The sequence below is a fragment of the Myotis brandtii genome, unplaced genomic scaffold, assembly GCF_000412655.1.
Source record: "Myotis brandtii unplaced genomic scaffold, ASM41265v1 scaffold521, whole genome shotgun sequence".
Taxonomy (NCBI): Eukaryota; Metazoa; Chordata; class Mammalia; order Chiroptera; family Vespertilionidae; genus Myotis; species Myotis brandtii.
In genome coordinates this window covers 2451994-2469221 of record NW_005369870.1, presented here as the reverse complement: position 1 = coordinate 2469221, position 17228 = coordinate 2451994, and the positions used below count along the sequence as shown (strand labels likewise).

Genomic DNA, 17228 nt, shown 5'->3' with positions numbered 1-17228 from the left:
CTGCGCTGGCCCGCGCCCTGCGGCGTGGGGGGAAAGGAGATCCGCAGGGGGAAGCGGGTTTTTGGGGTGGAGTTGGAAGCAGTGGATGGTGAAGTCATTCTGCGTTTCCGTGACTCCAGCTCATTGTTAGCTCTTTGTTACACGCTAGTGGCTGAGAATGAACTTGTCAAGATGATCACTTTGTAATGTAGAAACCTGAGTTACCCAGAACTCTGCCTTGCTTGTTGACATTGCTGCACCCCTATTCCTCCAGGGGTTCCAAGAGCGATTTAAGCCCCACTGTCCTAAGGCATCCATTGAATGGAATGAGTTGACTTGCTGTGCATCCAGAATGGTACTATTTCTGTGCCGTCCTTGGGAGGATTGAGAAAGTGGTCACTCAAAGCAGCGTCATGTTCTGTGGCTCAGATAAGGGGCCGTAGAGGAGAAAGGCTGCAGGATTTGGGATGTACCTTCTCCTTTATCTCTTGTTCCAGAAATATAGGGGTTACCCCAAAATAGGGCTCAGTCCTTTCTCCATCATGCTTTTCCTCAGTGATCTCCCTCTCTCCCCGCCTTCACAAGTTGCTTCTATAAATATGACTTCCTTGTCTATATGTGCAGTTTGGGTCCCTCTCAGCTCGCCTTTTCATCTGCTTGATGGATACTTTGACAGGGTTCTTTGCACTAATCTCACAGCATGTCCGTAAATAAAAGGAGATCTCTGATCCTGTTAATGGTGCCAAGCCACTCTCACTTGAAGCTCCGATGTTACCCTGGACTCTTTCCTCTCACTTGCCTCCAACTTCTGTTTAATCTAGGGCAGTGGTTCTCAACCTTCCCAATGCCGCGACCCTTTAATACAGTTCCTCCTGTTGTGGTGACCCCCAACCATAAAATTATTTTCGTTGCTACTTCATAACTGTAATTTTGCTACTGTTATGAATCGTAATGGAAATATCTGATATGCAGGATGTATTTTCATTGTTACAAGTTGAACATAATTAAAGCATAGTGATTAATCACAAAATCAATATGTAATTATATATGTGTTTTCCGATGGTCTTAGGCGACCCCTGTGAAAGGGTCGTTCGACCCCCAAAGGGGTCGCGACCCACAGGTTGAGAACCTCTGATCTAGGGGGTTCTACTATACACTTTCCAATTCCTCTTTGTATTTTCACCCCTACAGGTTGTAATGCTAATCTCCCTCTACACCGGAAGGGCTCTGCTCCCAGTCTTTTACTCTTCCACCCCTTCTCTCCCACTGCTTTCACATCAGTGCTCCAAGATAAAGCTCCAATCATGACATTTCCTTGCTTGGAAGCCTTAAGTGGCTCCTACTTATTAAAATAAAGAGCCAAACCCATTAGCCTGGCACTCAAGGGTCCTCCTAGACTGGCCATGTGTTTCATATAGCTTACTACTATTATGTCCCATGCTCCAACTACCTTCTCTATTCAGAGCAATTCTGTATTCCTACTTTTCCTCATGCTGCTTTCTTTTCCCATATTGTATTCCTTTCAATCCTGTCTTCATACTTTCTTACCCATTTGGAAATAATAGCTCTCAGATAGTTGGCAGGAGTGTAAATTGTTACCATCTCTTAGGAGGCAATTTTGCAATGCCTATTAAAAAATTCATAAACCTTTTGTCCCAACAGTCTATTTCTAAGAATTTACCCTACAAAAACAGTGACAAGGATATGGAAAGACAAGGGAGAAAGCTTACTGCAACATTGTTTGAAATAGCAAAAAGTGAAAATAACCTAAGTACTCATCCAGAGGTGTCTTAGTTTACTCGGGCTGCCATAACAAAGTACCATAGGCTGGGTGGCTTAAATAACACATTTATTCTTCACAGATATGGAGGTTGGGAAGTCCAAGATCTAGGTGCTGGCAGATTAGGTTCCTGATGAGGACCATCTTCTGGTCTTCACATGGTCGATGGAGAGAATTCTGGTTCTCTTTTAAGGACAAGAATCTCATCATGGGGGCCCCACCTTCATGACCTCACTTAAACTTCTGAAAGGCCCCATCACCAAATACCATTGCATGGAGGTTAGGGCTTCAACATGAACTTTTGGCAGGGACACACACATTCAGTCCAAAACAATAGGGTGTTGGTTAAACTATGTTAGAATTCTATTAACATAAAAAGAATGTAGTAGACCTGTATATGTTAATTTAGAAAGATATGTAACATATATATTTAAGAGAATAGTTGCAAAAAATACAACAAATATTTCATTTGTGATAAAAACAGGATTTCTGCATGGGTATGCAAAGACAGTTTCTTGAAGGCTGTGTAAGAACTCCAGAATGATTCTAAAGGCATGAGAAAGAGTATTTTTTACTTTTCATCTTTGTGTTTTAAATTTTTATAAGAGTAACATTTTTAAAAAAGGAAATGAAATGAAAATTTCATCCATTCTTCAAGCTTCAGCACAAATGCCCACACCCCCTTTAGGAATTGTTCCCAGACTTCTCTGGTGAAACTGGTCTTTCTGTCGTCTGACTTCCCCTCTGAGTTTCTGTTTCTCTAATGGCACTTCTCACATTCTTTGGTTCCCTGTTTTGAACCCTTTCACAGAAGGAGACTTTCCTAATTTATTGTTATATTCAGAAACTAGTATATGATATAGACATGCAGCAAATGTTTCTTATGTGAATAGAATAAGAACCCTTTCTTTTTCTTTAATTTCCCACAATAAAATACCTCGAACTTAGTAACTAAATGTATGCGAAAACATGAAAACTTGGACATTTCCAATAATTAACTAGAAGATTAGGGCAGGGTAGGAAGGGGCTCTATGAATTAAAATGTATACTATAGACAGGTGGGGCAAAAGTAGGTTTACAATTGTTTGGATGGAAAATAATACAATAATTAATAAATAATAATACAAGAATAAACTGTGTTTCATTTACTGACAGCTATAAACTTGCTTTTGTCCCACCCTGTATATTGTAAGGCAGGTGTGTTAGTTATTATTCCTTAAAGTTGAAATGTCCTTATTTGGGTGTTTTTGTTTATCTATAATACTTACGTTTTCTATATTTTCTTTTACCTATTGATTGATTTTTAGAGACAGGAAGAAAAGGGTGAAACATTGATTTATTGTTTCACTTATTTATGCGTTCATTGGTGGATTCTTATATGTGCCTTTAATAGGGATCAAACCCACAATGTTGGCATATCAGGATGACACTGTAACCAACTGAGCTACCTGGCCAGGGCTATATTTTCTTAAAGAGAGTTGCTCTTGTTTGCACTATAATTGAAATCAAGCCTTAAGCAATGGCATTGATTCTTAGATATACTTATATATACTTATTCACTTCCCATTTGATGGTACATCAGTGACAATATCCTTAAGTGCTCCACTTTCCCCATCATATATATATATGTAAATCCTCACCCGAGGGTATTTTTGCCATTGATTTTTAGAGAGTGGAAGGGAGGGAGGGGAAGAGAGAGAGCGAGAGAGACAGACAGACATCGATGTGAGAGAGACACATCGATTGGTTGCTTCCTGCACCCCCCACTAGGGTGGAGATCAAGCCTGCAACCAGATGCGTGCCCTTGACCAGGAATCGAACCTGCGATCCTTTGGTGCGCGGACTGCATGGACTGACACTCTAACTATTGAACAACACTGGCCAGGGCTCCCCGTTATATTTTTATTTCATTTGTGGAGTACTTCAGTTTTTAATTAGATCTTACCTGTTTGAATATTGCTTTTCAACTTTGAGAATTCCAAACTTTGTTCATGTATTTTTCAGGATCAGAATAAAAACCATACTATTTTATTTTGATCTCTAAAAGCTTATTTTGAATATGACAGCATGTTGTATTCCTCAATCTTGCCCAAATTTAAATCTGCGATAAAAATTATTCTTGGAAATTGGTTGTAAGCAATGTATTGTAATAAATGTATTCTATATAATGATCTAATTTGAAGTTTCTGATTATTACCAGGTTATGATTAAAGAGAGATGTTTTAGAGTTTAATATTAGTTTAAAAATGCTTGTAGAGTACAATTTTAATAATGTGATCATCTCATTTTTTTCTCCTTCTAAATCAGTGATTCTAAAATCTTACGAACCAATCATCAAACACTTTAGAAATTGTCTTGTACTTTTCCTGGTAGTAGTAGTGATTGATGGGTATTCATTTTAGACATTTTCGAATGCCTGGTACAATGCTTGCACTCCTTTTGTTCAAAGGAAAAGTATGAGGTATCACGTCTAGATTTACACACAAGACATTATACATTATTTTCTACAGTAAATTAAGATGTTGATCTCAAGAGAGGAGAAATTCTTAGAAAATTTCTCTCCTCTTAACAAATGACAAAACAGCCCCCCTTTTGCATGTAAATAATATCTCAACTATATACAAAATAAATGTTGAACCGTATTTTCACTTCCATAAAAATGAAAAAATATTTTTTAGGAATTGAGTTTAAAAAAATATATAATTTCTGCCTGCTTTAGAAAAGAAGAATTTCTTGCTTTCATTCAGTGATTGTTTCCCACTTTTAGGCCTCAGATTCCTTTCACAATCCATTGAAAACTATAAGTCCCCTGTTATGAAAAATACATAAACATACAGAATTTTGCATATATTAATATTCTTTTAATCTAGACTTTACATTATACTAGTAGCTTAAAAACATGTTTTGAGTGTTCATAATCCTTTTTTTAGAGGACACTCAGAGGGTAAAAGTTAAAATAAGAGAAAAGGATACCTGTACTACCTCATATATGTGTGCTGAACCCCACCGCCAGCCTCCTTCCCTGCCTACCTTCTACTCTCTCATTTCTGTGTCAACCTAAAAGCTTCCTAAATTTGATTTTTGCTTGGGGACAGGTTTAAGTGACACTTCTCCAGATGAAGGGTTAATAGAGGACTTGACTGTGGAAGACAAAGCTGTGGAGCAACTGGCAGAAGGATTGCTTTCTCACTACCTGCCAGATCTGCAGAGATCAAAACAAGCCCTGCAGGAACTCACGTGAGCTAACAAAAGCCAGAGGTGCACTCATTTCCCCTCTGGTAGAGTCATTTACTGTATTAAGGTGTATTATTTTGTAACATGTTATTCAATTGGGCATTTCTATATCTTTAGTGATAACAGATGGGAGTAGAGGAGTTCATAGTAATTTAAATATAAAAAGTGAAATGAATACTTCTAGGGCAGTGATGGTGAACCTATGACATGCGTGTCAGAGGTGACACGCGAACTCATTTTTTTGGTTGATTTTTCTTTGTTAAATGGCATTTAAATATATAAAATAAATATCAAAAATATAAGTCTTTGTTTTACTATGGTTGCAAATATCAAAAAATTTCTATATGTGACACGGCACCAGAGTTAAGTTAGGGTTTTAAAATGCTGACACGCCGAGCTCAAAAGGTTTGCCATCACTGTTCTAGGGTGTTTGGCTTCTAAGAAGTACCCCTAAATCTTATCTAGACTTTGATTAGCTTTTGGTGTTTTACCAGTATTTTATGAAAGCCTTGCCCATTGGGAATGTTGCAGGATGGGCATATACCTGTTTCTGAGTAGAATTACAAAATTGCTTCCGTAAGAGTCACATTTGTATTCAATTGCTGGCTCACGAGTTGCCAGAAATCCTTAGGTATCTTTTAAAAAGAATATATATTTAATTGATTTCAGAGAGGAAGGGAGAGGGAGAGAGAGAGAGAGCTAGAAACATCAATGATGAGAGAGAATCATTGATTGTCTGCCTCCTGCATGCCCCCTACTTGGGAATGGAGCCCGCAACCCGGTCATGTGCCCTTGACTGAATCAAACCTGGGACCCTTCAGTCTGCAGGCCAATGCTCTGTCCACCGAGCCAAAGCAGCTAGGGCCTAAAGTATCTTTTTAAAAATTTTTATATTCTTCTTATTTACTTAAAAAATATTTATTGTTGAGAGTATTACAGACGTCCCCATAGGTCCCCTTCACCTGGTTCCTGCCCCACCCCAGGCCTTCACCACCTATTGTCTGTATTCTTAGGTAATGCATATCCTATCTAATAAAAGAGAAACATGGTAATTCCCACTCAGAGAAGATCAGAATGCCCCTAAATAAGACTGACATTTCAGGATAACCTTGACTTCTCTGTAACCTATAAACAAAAGTAAATCATTTGCAAACTTTGAACTATGAATAGTAACAGGTTGCTTGCAACAGAGCTCACAACAGATTGTGACACACCATTGGATCTTGACCTCTGTGTCTAGTGGAGAAAATAGGTGGTGGTTTTGATCTCTTGAATTTCTAATTTTTAAGAGAATGGTAACACACATAGTGAATACACAGTTTTAATTTGACTTATCTGACAAAGAAAGTAAATTTCATATCACAAGGAAAACCTCTTTCCTAAAACTTTTAAAGAAAGGAAAAACGGTATCAACTATTTATCAGTGGGCTATTTTTCCCATGTCTAGAAAAAAAGAAGAGGAAAGGAAAAAACATGATTATTTTGAAAGTTTATGAGTCTGAATTATATTTACAAAAAATTAGAAAGAAAAGATAGAAAAAAAGAAAAAGCAGATAAACAAACTCTATCTTCCTAGGCTCTGAGGCTTTCAGAAAACTAAATATAAACCCTCATCTCTGAGCTCTCCTTTTTTCCATTAAGTAAGGAGCTTCTAATTCCAGCAGAAGGTTGAGCTATGATGATCTGACTTTGAGCAGCACTTGTATTTTCTCATCCTCTCCTTGTATTTGTGGGTCAAAAGAGAAGTCATTAGGGACTTGTATTTCCTGTCTCATCTTTTCCTTCCTCCTTTCTTAAAACTTTGTGGGAAATCAACTTTATATAATGCTGAAGAAAGCTGTGTGTACTAACTTCTGAAAAATCCTCCATGATTCTTATGTATATCCAGCTAGTCTTTTCTCCCAGGACAAAGACCAGAATGTATCTTAATATGGAAGAGAAACCACACTCTATGCAATGCTATATAATCTCCCTATTGATTGAATAAGGGTTATGTTGTTTTAATTTTCTTATCTATTTATAACCATTGCTTTGAAAACTGCCTATTCTCTGCATTCCCTACTCCATTGATAATTCCTTGGAGAAGAAATGTAAGTGAATTTATTTACCAAACATCATCACTTCAGGTATTTGCACCTATAGCCTTTGCAGTTTCATTTTTCTTTCTGAACTGTAACATCTTTCATTTTTATTTTATTTTTTATTAAATGTATTGGGGTGACATTGGTGAATAAAACCATAAGGTTTCAAGTGCACAACTCTATAACACATCATCTGTATACTGCACTGTGCACTCACCATCCAAAGTCAAGTCTCTTTCTGCCATAATTTATTCCTCCTTTGCCTTCTTTCATTTCCCCTACTTCCCTTTCCCTCTGGCAATCACCATACTGTAGGTCTGTGTCTTTTTTTCTTCTTCTTCTTAATCCCTTCACCTTTTTAGTCACCCAGTGCCCAATACCCCTCCTCTCTGACAGCTGTCAGTCAGTCTGTCCTTTGTATCTGAGTCTGTTTTTATTTTGTTTGTTAGTTTATTTTGCTAATTAGATTCATCATATAAATTAAATCATATGGTATTTGTCTGACTGGCTTATTTCACTTAGCAGAATAGTCTCCAGGTCCATTCGTGCTGTCACATGTGGGGAAGCACGGGACTTGGTTGGAATGTCTGGAGGATTCTCTGAAAGGTTGGGGGCCTCTGAGGGGACCTTGCCGAAGGCGGCAGCCACTACCTTGACTTTTCCAAACAAGTCCACCCCCCCAGGGTGTTTTGCTAGAATCTCTATGTTTACTAGTCTTTAAAGACCTGACCTTGTAAGAAGGATATACTTTCTCAAGGACTCTTGCCCTGCTGATTGTATCTAGACGTTAATTTGAGTTCAAGCTGTTGTTACAATAAAAAGCCAACGAGGCAGGCGAATAGGACTGCTTTTACTACTGAAGTAAAAGAGTCCCTTAGCCCTCTCTTTCACAGAAACCTGTGTTGGAGTAATCTGTTCATCCATTGCTCAGGGTCAGCTGGTCAGCCCCAGCAGTCACTAAAGGTAAGATTCCCTTATTTTTTATGGTCAAGTAGTATTCCATTGTGTAAATGTATCACACCTTTTTATCCACTCATCTACTGATGGGCACCTGGGACGCTTCAGATCTTGGCTATCTATACTAATAAAAGGGTAATATGCTAATTAGACCGGGAGACCTTCCGGACATCCTTCCAGACAAAGCCATGGTGGCGGGCCCGAGGCAGAGTTGGTTAGGAGCAATCAGGCCAGCAGGGGAGGGCAGTTGGGGGCGATCAGGCTGGCGGGGGGGTGGGTAGGTAGGGGTGATCAGGCTGGCAGGCAGAGGCGGTTAGGGGAAATCAGGCAGGCAGGCAGGCAGGTGAGCAGTTAGGAGCCAGCGGTCCCAGATTGTGAGAGGGATGTCCTCCTAGGGGTCCCAGATTGGAGAGGGTGCAGGCTGGGCTCAGGGGACCCACCCCCTGTGCATGAATTTCGTGCACCGGGCCTCTAGTATGTATATAAGTTCTTTGGTTAATCTCTTCCCACCCCTACCCCCCCTTCCCTCTGAGATTTATCAGTCTGTTCCATGTTTCCATGCCTATGGTTCTGTTTTATTCATCAGTTTATTTTGTTCATTAGCTTCCTTGTTCATTTATTTGATTTTTAGATTAAATTGTTGATAGATATGTATTTATTGCCATTTTATTGTTCATATTTCTTTTCTAATTCTTCCTTTTTCCTCCTCTTCCTTCTCTTTCCCCTCTTCCTCCTCCTCCTCCTCCTCTGCTTCTTCCCCCTTCCTCATCTTCCTCCTCTTTTCTTCCTCTTCCTCTTTTCTTCCTTCTCCTCCTCCTCCTCCTTCTCCTCCTCCTCTTCATATTTTTCTTCTTGCAGGGGTTTAAATTGGGATTGCATTGAATCTATAGATCAAGTTGGGAGGAATTGATACTTAATATTGAGACTTTTAAAAAAAATTTGATTTGAGAGAGAAACAAACATTGATTTGTTGTTCCACTTATTTATGCATTCATTGGTTGATGCTTGTGTGTGCCCTGACCGGGGATTGATCCTGCAGTCTTGGTGCATCGGGACAGGGCTCCGACCGAGCTACGTGGTCAGGGCCTTAATATTGAGGCTTTTATTCCATGTACTTGGAATATTTCTCCATTGTTTATATCTTTTTGAAAATTTCTTTCTTAATTATGTTAGTAATTTGTATATTTCTTTCTTTCTCATCTGTGTATCTTTTATTTTCTTTCCTTTTTGTATTGCCTTAGCTAGGACTTCCAGTGTCACATAGACTAGTAGTGAGAATGGACACTTTCCTTTGCTCCTGATCTTAGGGGGAAGACAACTAGTTTCTCACCACAAGTGTGATGTTAGTTATAGGTTTTTTAGACATTCTTTAACAAATTGAGGAAGTTCCTCTCCCTAGTTTGTTGAGAGTGTTTTTAATCATGTATGGTGTTGGACTTAAATACTTTTTCTGCATCAACTGATAGGACCATATGATTTTTTTCTTTAGCTTTCTTCTTTTCAAATATTGAGCCAGCTTTGCATACTTAGAATAAATTGCACTTGGTTGTGGTGTATAATACTTTAAAAAATATTTTTATTGATTTAGAGAGAGAGGAAGGTAGAGAGAGAAAGAAACATCAATGTGAGAGAGAATCATTGATTGGTTGCCTCCCATATACACCCTGACCAGGAATCAAACCCACAACCTGGATATGTGCCCTGACCTGGAATTGAAGTAAAACTGGACAACCAATGAGTCTGGGCTGCCTGTCACTACTTTAGCCAATTCAGCAGAGGGTTGAATCACATATGAGCCTTTATTCTAATACCGCCAGCAGTATGGGAGAGCAGCAGGTCAGCCACAAAAATCTGATCTCCAATCCCCCATAAGCCAGCTGCTTATATTGGGTTGGACAAATGTGACATGGGGAAGTAGGGATTACAGGGCTGGGGAAATAGGCAATGCGGGCTGGGGTGGGGCTCCATTTGACTAACAAGATTGTTAATTTTTCCATATTAAATAGTTCTTGAATGAGAATGGACATTCCAAGATTGACTCTCAGGTCCCAGGCATGTACAACTCCTAGCCAGGTTAGGATGTCCTTTTTTTAATAAGAATAAGGCAATCATGGTTAAACAGAACGTGTGGTGAATTGTGCTGCTGTGAACATATGGGTGCACATATAGGATGTCCTTTTTTTAATAAGAACAAGGCAATCATGGTTAAACAGAACGTGTTTAATATTTTTTATAACTATAGCTAGTCCCCAATATTCTATTTTTGCCCCTAACAGAACCAGCAACCCTTTGCTACATGGGATGGTCGCTCAACCAACTGAGCCATACTGGCCAGGACTGGTGTATAATTCTTTTTATACATTGTCAAATTTGATTGCCAATATCTTATTGAGAATTTTTGCATCTATGCTGATGAAATACATTGGTCTGTAGATTTTCTTTTCCTTTATCTGGGTTTTGATTTTAGGGTAATGTTGGCCTCATAGGAAATGCTCTTTCTACTTCTGTGTTCTGGAAGAGGTTGTAGAAAATGGGCATAATTTCCTCCTTAAATGTTTATAGGAAGTCACCAGTGAAACTGTCTGGTCCTGGTGCTTTCATTCTGGGAGATTATTACTTATTAATTCAACCTTTCTAGTAAATATATTGTTGGCAGTTAGAAAGACATGAGCAGAGTAGGAACAGTAGGCCAGGTACAGAAGGTCACTGGGGTGGAAATCCGTGGGTGCCTAGCAATGGACAAAATTGGGAAAACAAGTATTGGGGAGTGGGACTTTGCCCTCAGGGTGACCTTTCCTTCCCTAGCATATAGTTGGTCCCCTGACCTTTCATATTATAGGTCATGTGGTCCAGATCCTCCCCTGACCTTTTGTCCCCTGGCATGTCCCTAGTCAGTGGTAGATCTCCTTAGAGGAGGAACAAGAGGGCAGGAAATAGCCTTATATGACTCCCATACAAGCCCTTGCATGACCACACCTTGAGCCTTAAGCCCTCAGGACAATGGGGTTCTGACCCGCATCAGGAACAAAGCCTTCATCAGGAACAAAGCCTCAGGTACTGCGACAGAGTTTTGGTCAAACTAGAGATAACATCTAGATCTCAGCTCCAGGCCTAGAAAAGCAGCAAAACCTGACAAAGCGTGGCCATGGCTGACATCAGAATCAGGTGCAATGACTGATGACCCCCTGCCCTGGTGCTGACCAGCCAGTAGAGACCACGACCCGGAAAGGACACACCTGGTGACTGAGGAATATTTATTGAGATCCTCCCCTGAGAGCTAGCTGCGCCAAGATTCCCAACTTTAGAAAACAGATGAAAACCTGTAAGACAGATGATCCAAAGCTGGCTGTCTCTCTTGATTGCACACCTTTTCTTCCCCCTTTTTTCGCCTCAAGACACGTACCTTTGCTTTCTATCTCCTTAGGTCCAAGGGCCCTTTTTTGCTTCTGTAACTTGTTTCCAGAGTCCATGCAGCCTAGCTGGCTCCCTCTCCCACAGTTCACTTCTACCTCTGTGACTTTCTAAATCAGTGGTTCTCAACCTTGGCTGCACATTAGAAACACCTGGGAATCTTTTTAAAATCCTGATTTCTGGGCCTCATCCTCCGGAAATTCTGTTTCTTTGTTACGGGGTGGGGCCACAACATTAGTAACAAAGAAACAGAATTTCCGGAGGATGAGGCCCAGAAATCAGGATTTTAAAAAGATTCCCAGGTGATTCTAATGTGCAGCTAAGGTTGAGAACCACTGTACTACTATATTAGGAAAGTTGGTTTCTCTTTCTCAGTATAAGGTTTTGAATCAGAATTTTTATGAGTAACCTTCGAAATTATGTGGTCTGACCTTCTCACTTTATAAATGAAGAAATTTAGACCCAGAGAAATAAACTAAGATCACACAACTGATTATTGGTAGGGGAATCTTGTGATTCTTAGTCTTTTTTTCATCTTGCTTCCTGTTTATCCCTTTAGACTTATTATCCCTTGATATCCCTGCATTTTTTCCCAACTCTAAAAAGTCACTGATTCTTATTTTATTTGTGGTTTTCTTCCAGTTTTAATATAAATAAAATATCGAGTTTCTTTGGCAAGATAGCATAAAAAACTTTTTTGGGAGAATACAGAGAATTGCCAAAAATAACAAGTAATAATTTTAAATGACTTGGTCATTTTAGTTACTAGAATCGAAATTGAGGCAAGAATAAAAGATACATTTAGTTATCAGAATGTGGCTTTGGAATATTATTTTGAAAAAGATTATGCTGAACCTAATATGCTGTTTCTTTGGCAAGATAGCATAAAAAACTTTTTTGGGAGAATACAGAGAATTGCCAAAAATAACAAGTAATAATTTTAAATGACTTGGTCATTTTAGTTACTAGAATCGAAATTGAGGCAAGAATAAAAGATACATTTAGTTATCAGAATGTGGCTTTGGAATATTATTTTGAAAAAGATTATGCTGAACCTAATAAGCCTTGGAGAATCAATAAATTTCCAACTTAATTTCTACCTTCAACATTAAACAAGATGAATGTGATTCATTTTAATGAACCAGCACTTACAGTTTGTAATGTTTATTTTGGCTGTGTGCTTTTGTTTCAGACAGAACCAAGTTGTATTATTAGACACACTGGAACAAGAGATTTCAAAATTTAAAGAATGTCATTCTATGTTGGATATTAATGCTTTGGTAAGTATGATTTACTTGACATAGCTTAATGACATCTTTCTTGTTTTAGAAATAGGCTTGTCCCCCCAACTTTGTACATATGTATGTTTGGGATCTTTTCATCTACTTTTTTAAAGGGTAGAATTTGTCTTTTAATAGGAAACTTTGATTTACTTTATGGAACTTCTGTTGCCTTGAATAGTTATCTTTCAAACGTTGAACTTGTGATAGGAAATAGAACTTATAAAGTCTGGAATAGATCTTTATTTTTATAAAAGAGAACTAAAAATAGGAAACTTTTGGGATACTATTTTTCCCCTTAGGGAAAGTGCACCTCTTTTTATCAATTACCTGGTTTTTAAAATTTGTGCATCCCTTTTTATCAATTAAACGGTTTTAAAAATTCATATTTTATTTAATTGTATGGCATTTTCATAATGTTATGACAAATTAACTCTAAAACGGACCCTTTGAAGTTCCTTTATGGACCCTTTAAAGCTTTCAATATAAATGACAATAGTTGAATTTCATCAGAAGCTCTATAGCTTTTAGATGAGAGGAACTGATACTCTACTAGTATTTTAAGAAACAAGAATTAACAAAAATAAGGAACTTAGGACTACCTTTCTCTTAGGCATAAACATTACAAATAGCTTGTTTTGCATGATTTTTATGAACTTTCACGCATACCTCAGTAAATGGATTTTTCACTGGACAAATATGGCTTATTAATGTTTTCCTTTTATAACAATCAAAAAGGAAGTCCATCTCCTCTAGCATTAGGCAGAGGCCTGTGGTTAGTAAATACAAAGTTTTCTGCCTGTAGTTCCTGATATCTTGTGAAGGAGGCAGGCAAGGGGCAGAAACTAAGTCTTCCTCTTTTGTAGTTTCTCAGCACCATAGTGGTTCTGATTATCATTTAGGAACTGAAAACTGGAAGGTAGAGAGAGAGAGAGAGAGAGAGAGAGAGAGGGAGAGACAGAGAGAGAGACAGAGAGAGACAGAGACTGTAAGCTCTAGAGCTCACCAGACTATGACTTTACGTATAGCTGCATGAAGGTTGCTAGTATCTCTACCGACACTTCTCTCAATTTTGTTCCCTGGTTTTCTCTCTTCCCTTGCCTGAGAGTGAGGTGCTTTTTTGCTTTTCTGCCATCTCTGGGTGAGATGGGAAAATCTACACCTGTAACTCCGTGGGAGGAAAGGTGTCCTTACAGAGGTGGTTCTGCTTGGTCTGACTTCAGAAGCCCACGGGGCTCTCCAGACACGGTTTGCCTTTTCCTGATGGGCAGACACTTAAACTGTCCTTTATCCTGGCTTGGTCTCTCTCTTGTAAAGGCAGTAGAGAGAGTTTTACTTTTCTCAGATGAAACTGATAGCATTATTGGGTAGTTTTACCGAAATTTTAGGATTATATTGCATGTTTTTAAAGCAAAAATGTATCTGTATACAAAATAAATGCCTGTTGTATGGTCAGTAACTTTTTATCAATCTGAACTGAATCAAGTGTTTTCAAAATCCTACTAATGGCTTAATAAAATTTAAATTTGGACTTAAATTGTGGAAATAATTAAGGCTTTAAAAAATTTGACCAATTTAGGAAGAATGAAGTGTAATGCAGACATTGATTTATTTAACCATTTTGATATTTCAGTCTACTTTAATTTGACTTTTCGTTTACTTTTCCACGTTAAGTTCACTGAAGCCAAACACTATCATGCCAAGTTGGTGAATATAAGGAAAGAAATGCTGATGCTTCACGAAAAGACATCGAAGTTAAAAGTGAGTTGGCAGGTTCTTTTATATTCTTTATAAAAATAGAGGTGTAATTGTCTGTTCTTCAGTATTCATTTCTGACTTCTTATATATCCATGTACAATAATATACTTAATTCCTGGTACATTGTTTTCTTTTTTTCTTTTAAAACATCCTGTTGAAACCCCACTCTGGGCTTTTTTACTTATAGCCGAGCTTGTAGGCTCCTATTCTCTGACTATGCCACTACAATTCTCATTTAACGGAGTAACAATTATTTTTTTTTTGTTCCAAGGAGACCTTAAATTACCCACAATGAATTTATGTTAAATAGGAAATTTATTAATATGTATTGATTACCTCAAACGAAAGCACTTTTACTTTTAAACTAGGCCATAATCTGTAAACCTTGATTGTTCTCTTGTTTTTTTGAATTTTTGATATAGAAAAGAGCACTTAAACTGCAGCAGAAGAGGCAGAAAGAAGAGTTGGAAAGGGAGCAGCAACGAGAGAAGGAATTTGAAAGAGAAAAGCAGTTAACTGCCAAACCAGCGAAAAGGACATGAAAAGTTGAATGTGTGTGTGTGTTCTTCCCTCCCCTGTCCACGTGCTTTGCATTTAAGAAGACTTAAGTGCAGACTGAAGTTAAGGTAGTGCCTTATACCATTGTGTCCTGTTTTGAAATCCTTTCCCCAGGAGTGCTGTCTCTATATGTTCATTTTAGCCATTTAAGAGCTTCTTCCTCCCACCCACCCCCAAGTAAAAGACAATGTCACTTGGTTGGATATTTATGGGTAATTTTTTAATTTCTGTTTTACTTAATTTTAAAATTCATTATTTTGGCCTTGAGTCATTTATGAACTGGAAAATGGTTTGATTGTTTTTTTTTTTAATAGATTTTAAGTGGTTAAAAATTAGTATGAGTGTTTTAGCTTCTTAATAACTGTGGAATTAAGTTTCAGTTTCTTATTTTATGAAATGGCTTGTCTCTTTTGGAATACAATGCTGGTTTTTGGCAGTTGCCTTTTCATTGCTTGGTTACAAAGAAATGCCAGCTGTTTAATCACATATGCTACTGGAAAAGAGGTGATGGTATAAATCTTTGTGAAGAACATGATAGAAAAGTGTATACACAGTAAATAATAGCATCTTAGACATAGGCGAGGTGAGCACAATACCAGATAGATTCCACTAACCATAGGCTCTATCTGCTTCCTAGCATTGTTGCCACTTAGTTCTTCGGTAGCTGCTGGTTCAGAGTAGATTGTATCTGCTCCTAAAGTTTGGCAGGGGTGGTGGTAGAGCTGTCACACACTCAGATATGCTTAAATATTTATAATACTTAGTAAGAGTTGCCACACACTGAGATGGTTGTCAAGCTGATACGATAGTGAGCTCAACTTTCCAAATGGAAGGTCTAATCACTAGTTCTATCTTCTGATTTGCTGTGTGGCTTTACATGTGGTTACTTAAAAAAAAAAATTTTTTTTTTTATTGATTTTTTACAGAAAGGAATAGAGAGTTAGAAACATTGATGAGAGAGAAACATCGATCAGCTGCCTCCTGCACACTCCCTACTGGGGATGTACCCGCAACCAAGGTACGTGCCCTTGACTGGAATCGAACCTGGGACCCTTGAGTCCGAAGGCCTATCCACTGAGCCAAAACGGTTAGGGCTACATGTGGTTACTTTTTAAAAAAATGCTTAAAGTAGATTGATAGATACCAACTATCTAGTTTTGTAGATAATGACATAATTGTGGAAAATTGGTAAATAGCTTCTTCACAAAAGAGGCAGCATGATACCATTAGCGTTTTTTAGATATCCTCCCCCCAATATTATAAGTAGAAACTTATGTGAGGGAAATGTGAAGTTTCATTGTTTTAAAATTGAGAGTTTATTATTTACGGTTTTAGTATTCTTTAATGTCCAGCTGGTCTCCAGTTTGTTAAATAGAGACTGTACAGAATCTGTAAAGGTGTGTGATTAGAATGTATATTTTTTTATAGTCTACATTACATTTTTGGTAAGCTGGAGTCAGTGTCTCTGATCTCATATCAGGATACTTAATGATGGAGAAAGGCATTAGATTTAAGTTGCGTGCAAAAACTGGTCTGTTTAAAGGTTTAAATAGTTTGAAAGCCTTTTCCTTCTTTAATGAATGAATTATGATCTCACAGTTCACTTGACTTTGACCTTATGTTTAAGAATACATTTTATTTTAAAAGACTATATGTTGCCCTCAAATACTGGCTAAAACTGCCTAGGGCAGGATTCAGTAGTGCTTGCAGTACAATGTCACCTGCACGCTGAATGTACTCATTTATAATCTGACAAAGGCTGTGCATTGTTTCTCCGAGTGGTTTGTGGACCAGCTGCAATGATTATTTAAATGCTGGTTCCTGCACACCACTCCTAGTCTGCTGAAGCAAATCTGTTTGTGTTGCTTTTTAAAAAGAGTTTCCTCAAGTGATTCATGCATCTTAAAAGTGGAGAACCACTGGTCTAGTGGTCTAGGTCAGAGGTTCCCACACTAGGCTGCATATTATTATCACCTGGGAAGTTAAAAAAGCAACACACCCAACATTCAGGAAGATTCTTACTCATTAGTTCTGAGGTGGGGCCCTTGCAAATTTTAAAGAGCTTCCCACATTGTTCTAGACTATTTTAGTGATTTATATTTGTAAAGAGTGAAATAGTTTAAAAAGCCACCCAGTAACTTTTGGGATTAATCTTATGAAATAAATTCTGAACTGCTGCTTTTGATATAA

General features: G+C 38.1%; 2 protein-coding genes across 2 annotated transcripts in view; both read left to right on the top strand.

The window, feature by feature from the left end:
* BLOC1S6 (biogenesis of lysosomal organelles complex-1, subunit 6, pallidin) overlaps positions 1–15407 on the top strand; it is a 19626-nt gene extending 4219 nt beyond the window's left edge. Inside the window, exons 2-5 of the mRNA XM_005877570.2 lie at positions 4855–4996; positions 12635–12722; positions 14397–14483; positions 14903–15407. Of these exons, the coding sequence (XP_005877632.2) occupies positions 4855–4996; positions 12635–12722; positions 14397–14483; positions 14903–15022 (437 nt within the window). The 3' untranslated portion in view covers positions 15023–15407. The remainder of the gene's footprint in view (positions 1–4854; positions 4997–12634; positions 12723–14396; positions 14484–14902) is intronic.
* Positions 15031–17228, top strand: part of SQRDL (sulfide quinone reductase-like (yeast)) — a 60482-nt gene continuing 58284 nt past the window's right edge. The window contains exon 1 of the mRNA XM_014548761.1: positions 15031–15106. The gene's annotated coding sequence lies outside the window, so the exon portion shown is untranslated. The remainder of the gene's footprint in view (positions 15107–17228) is intronic.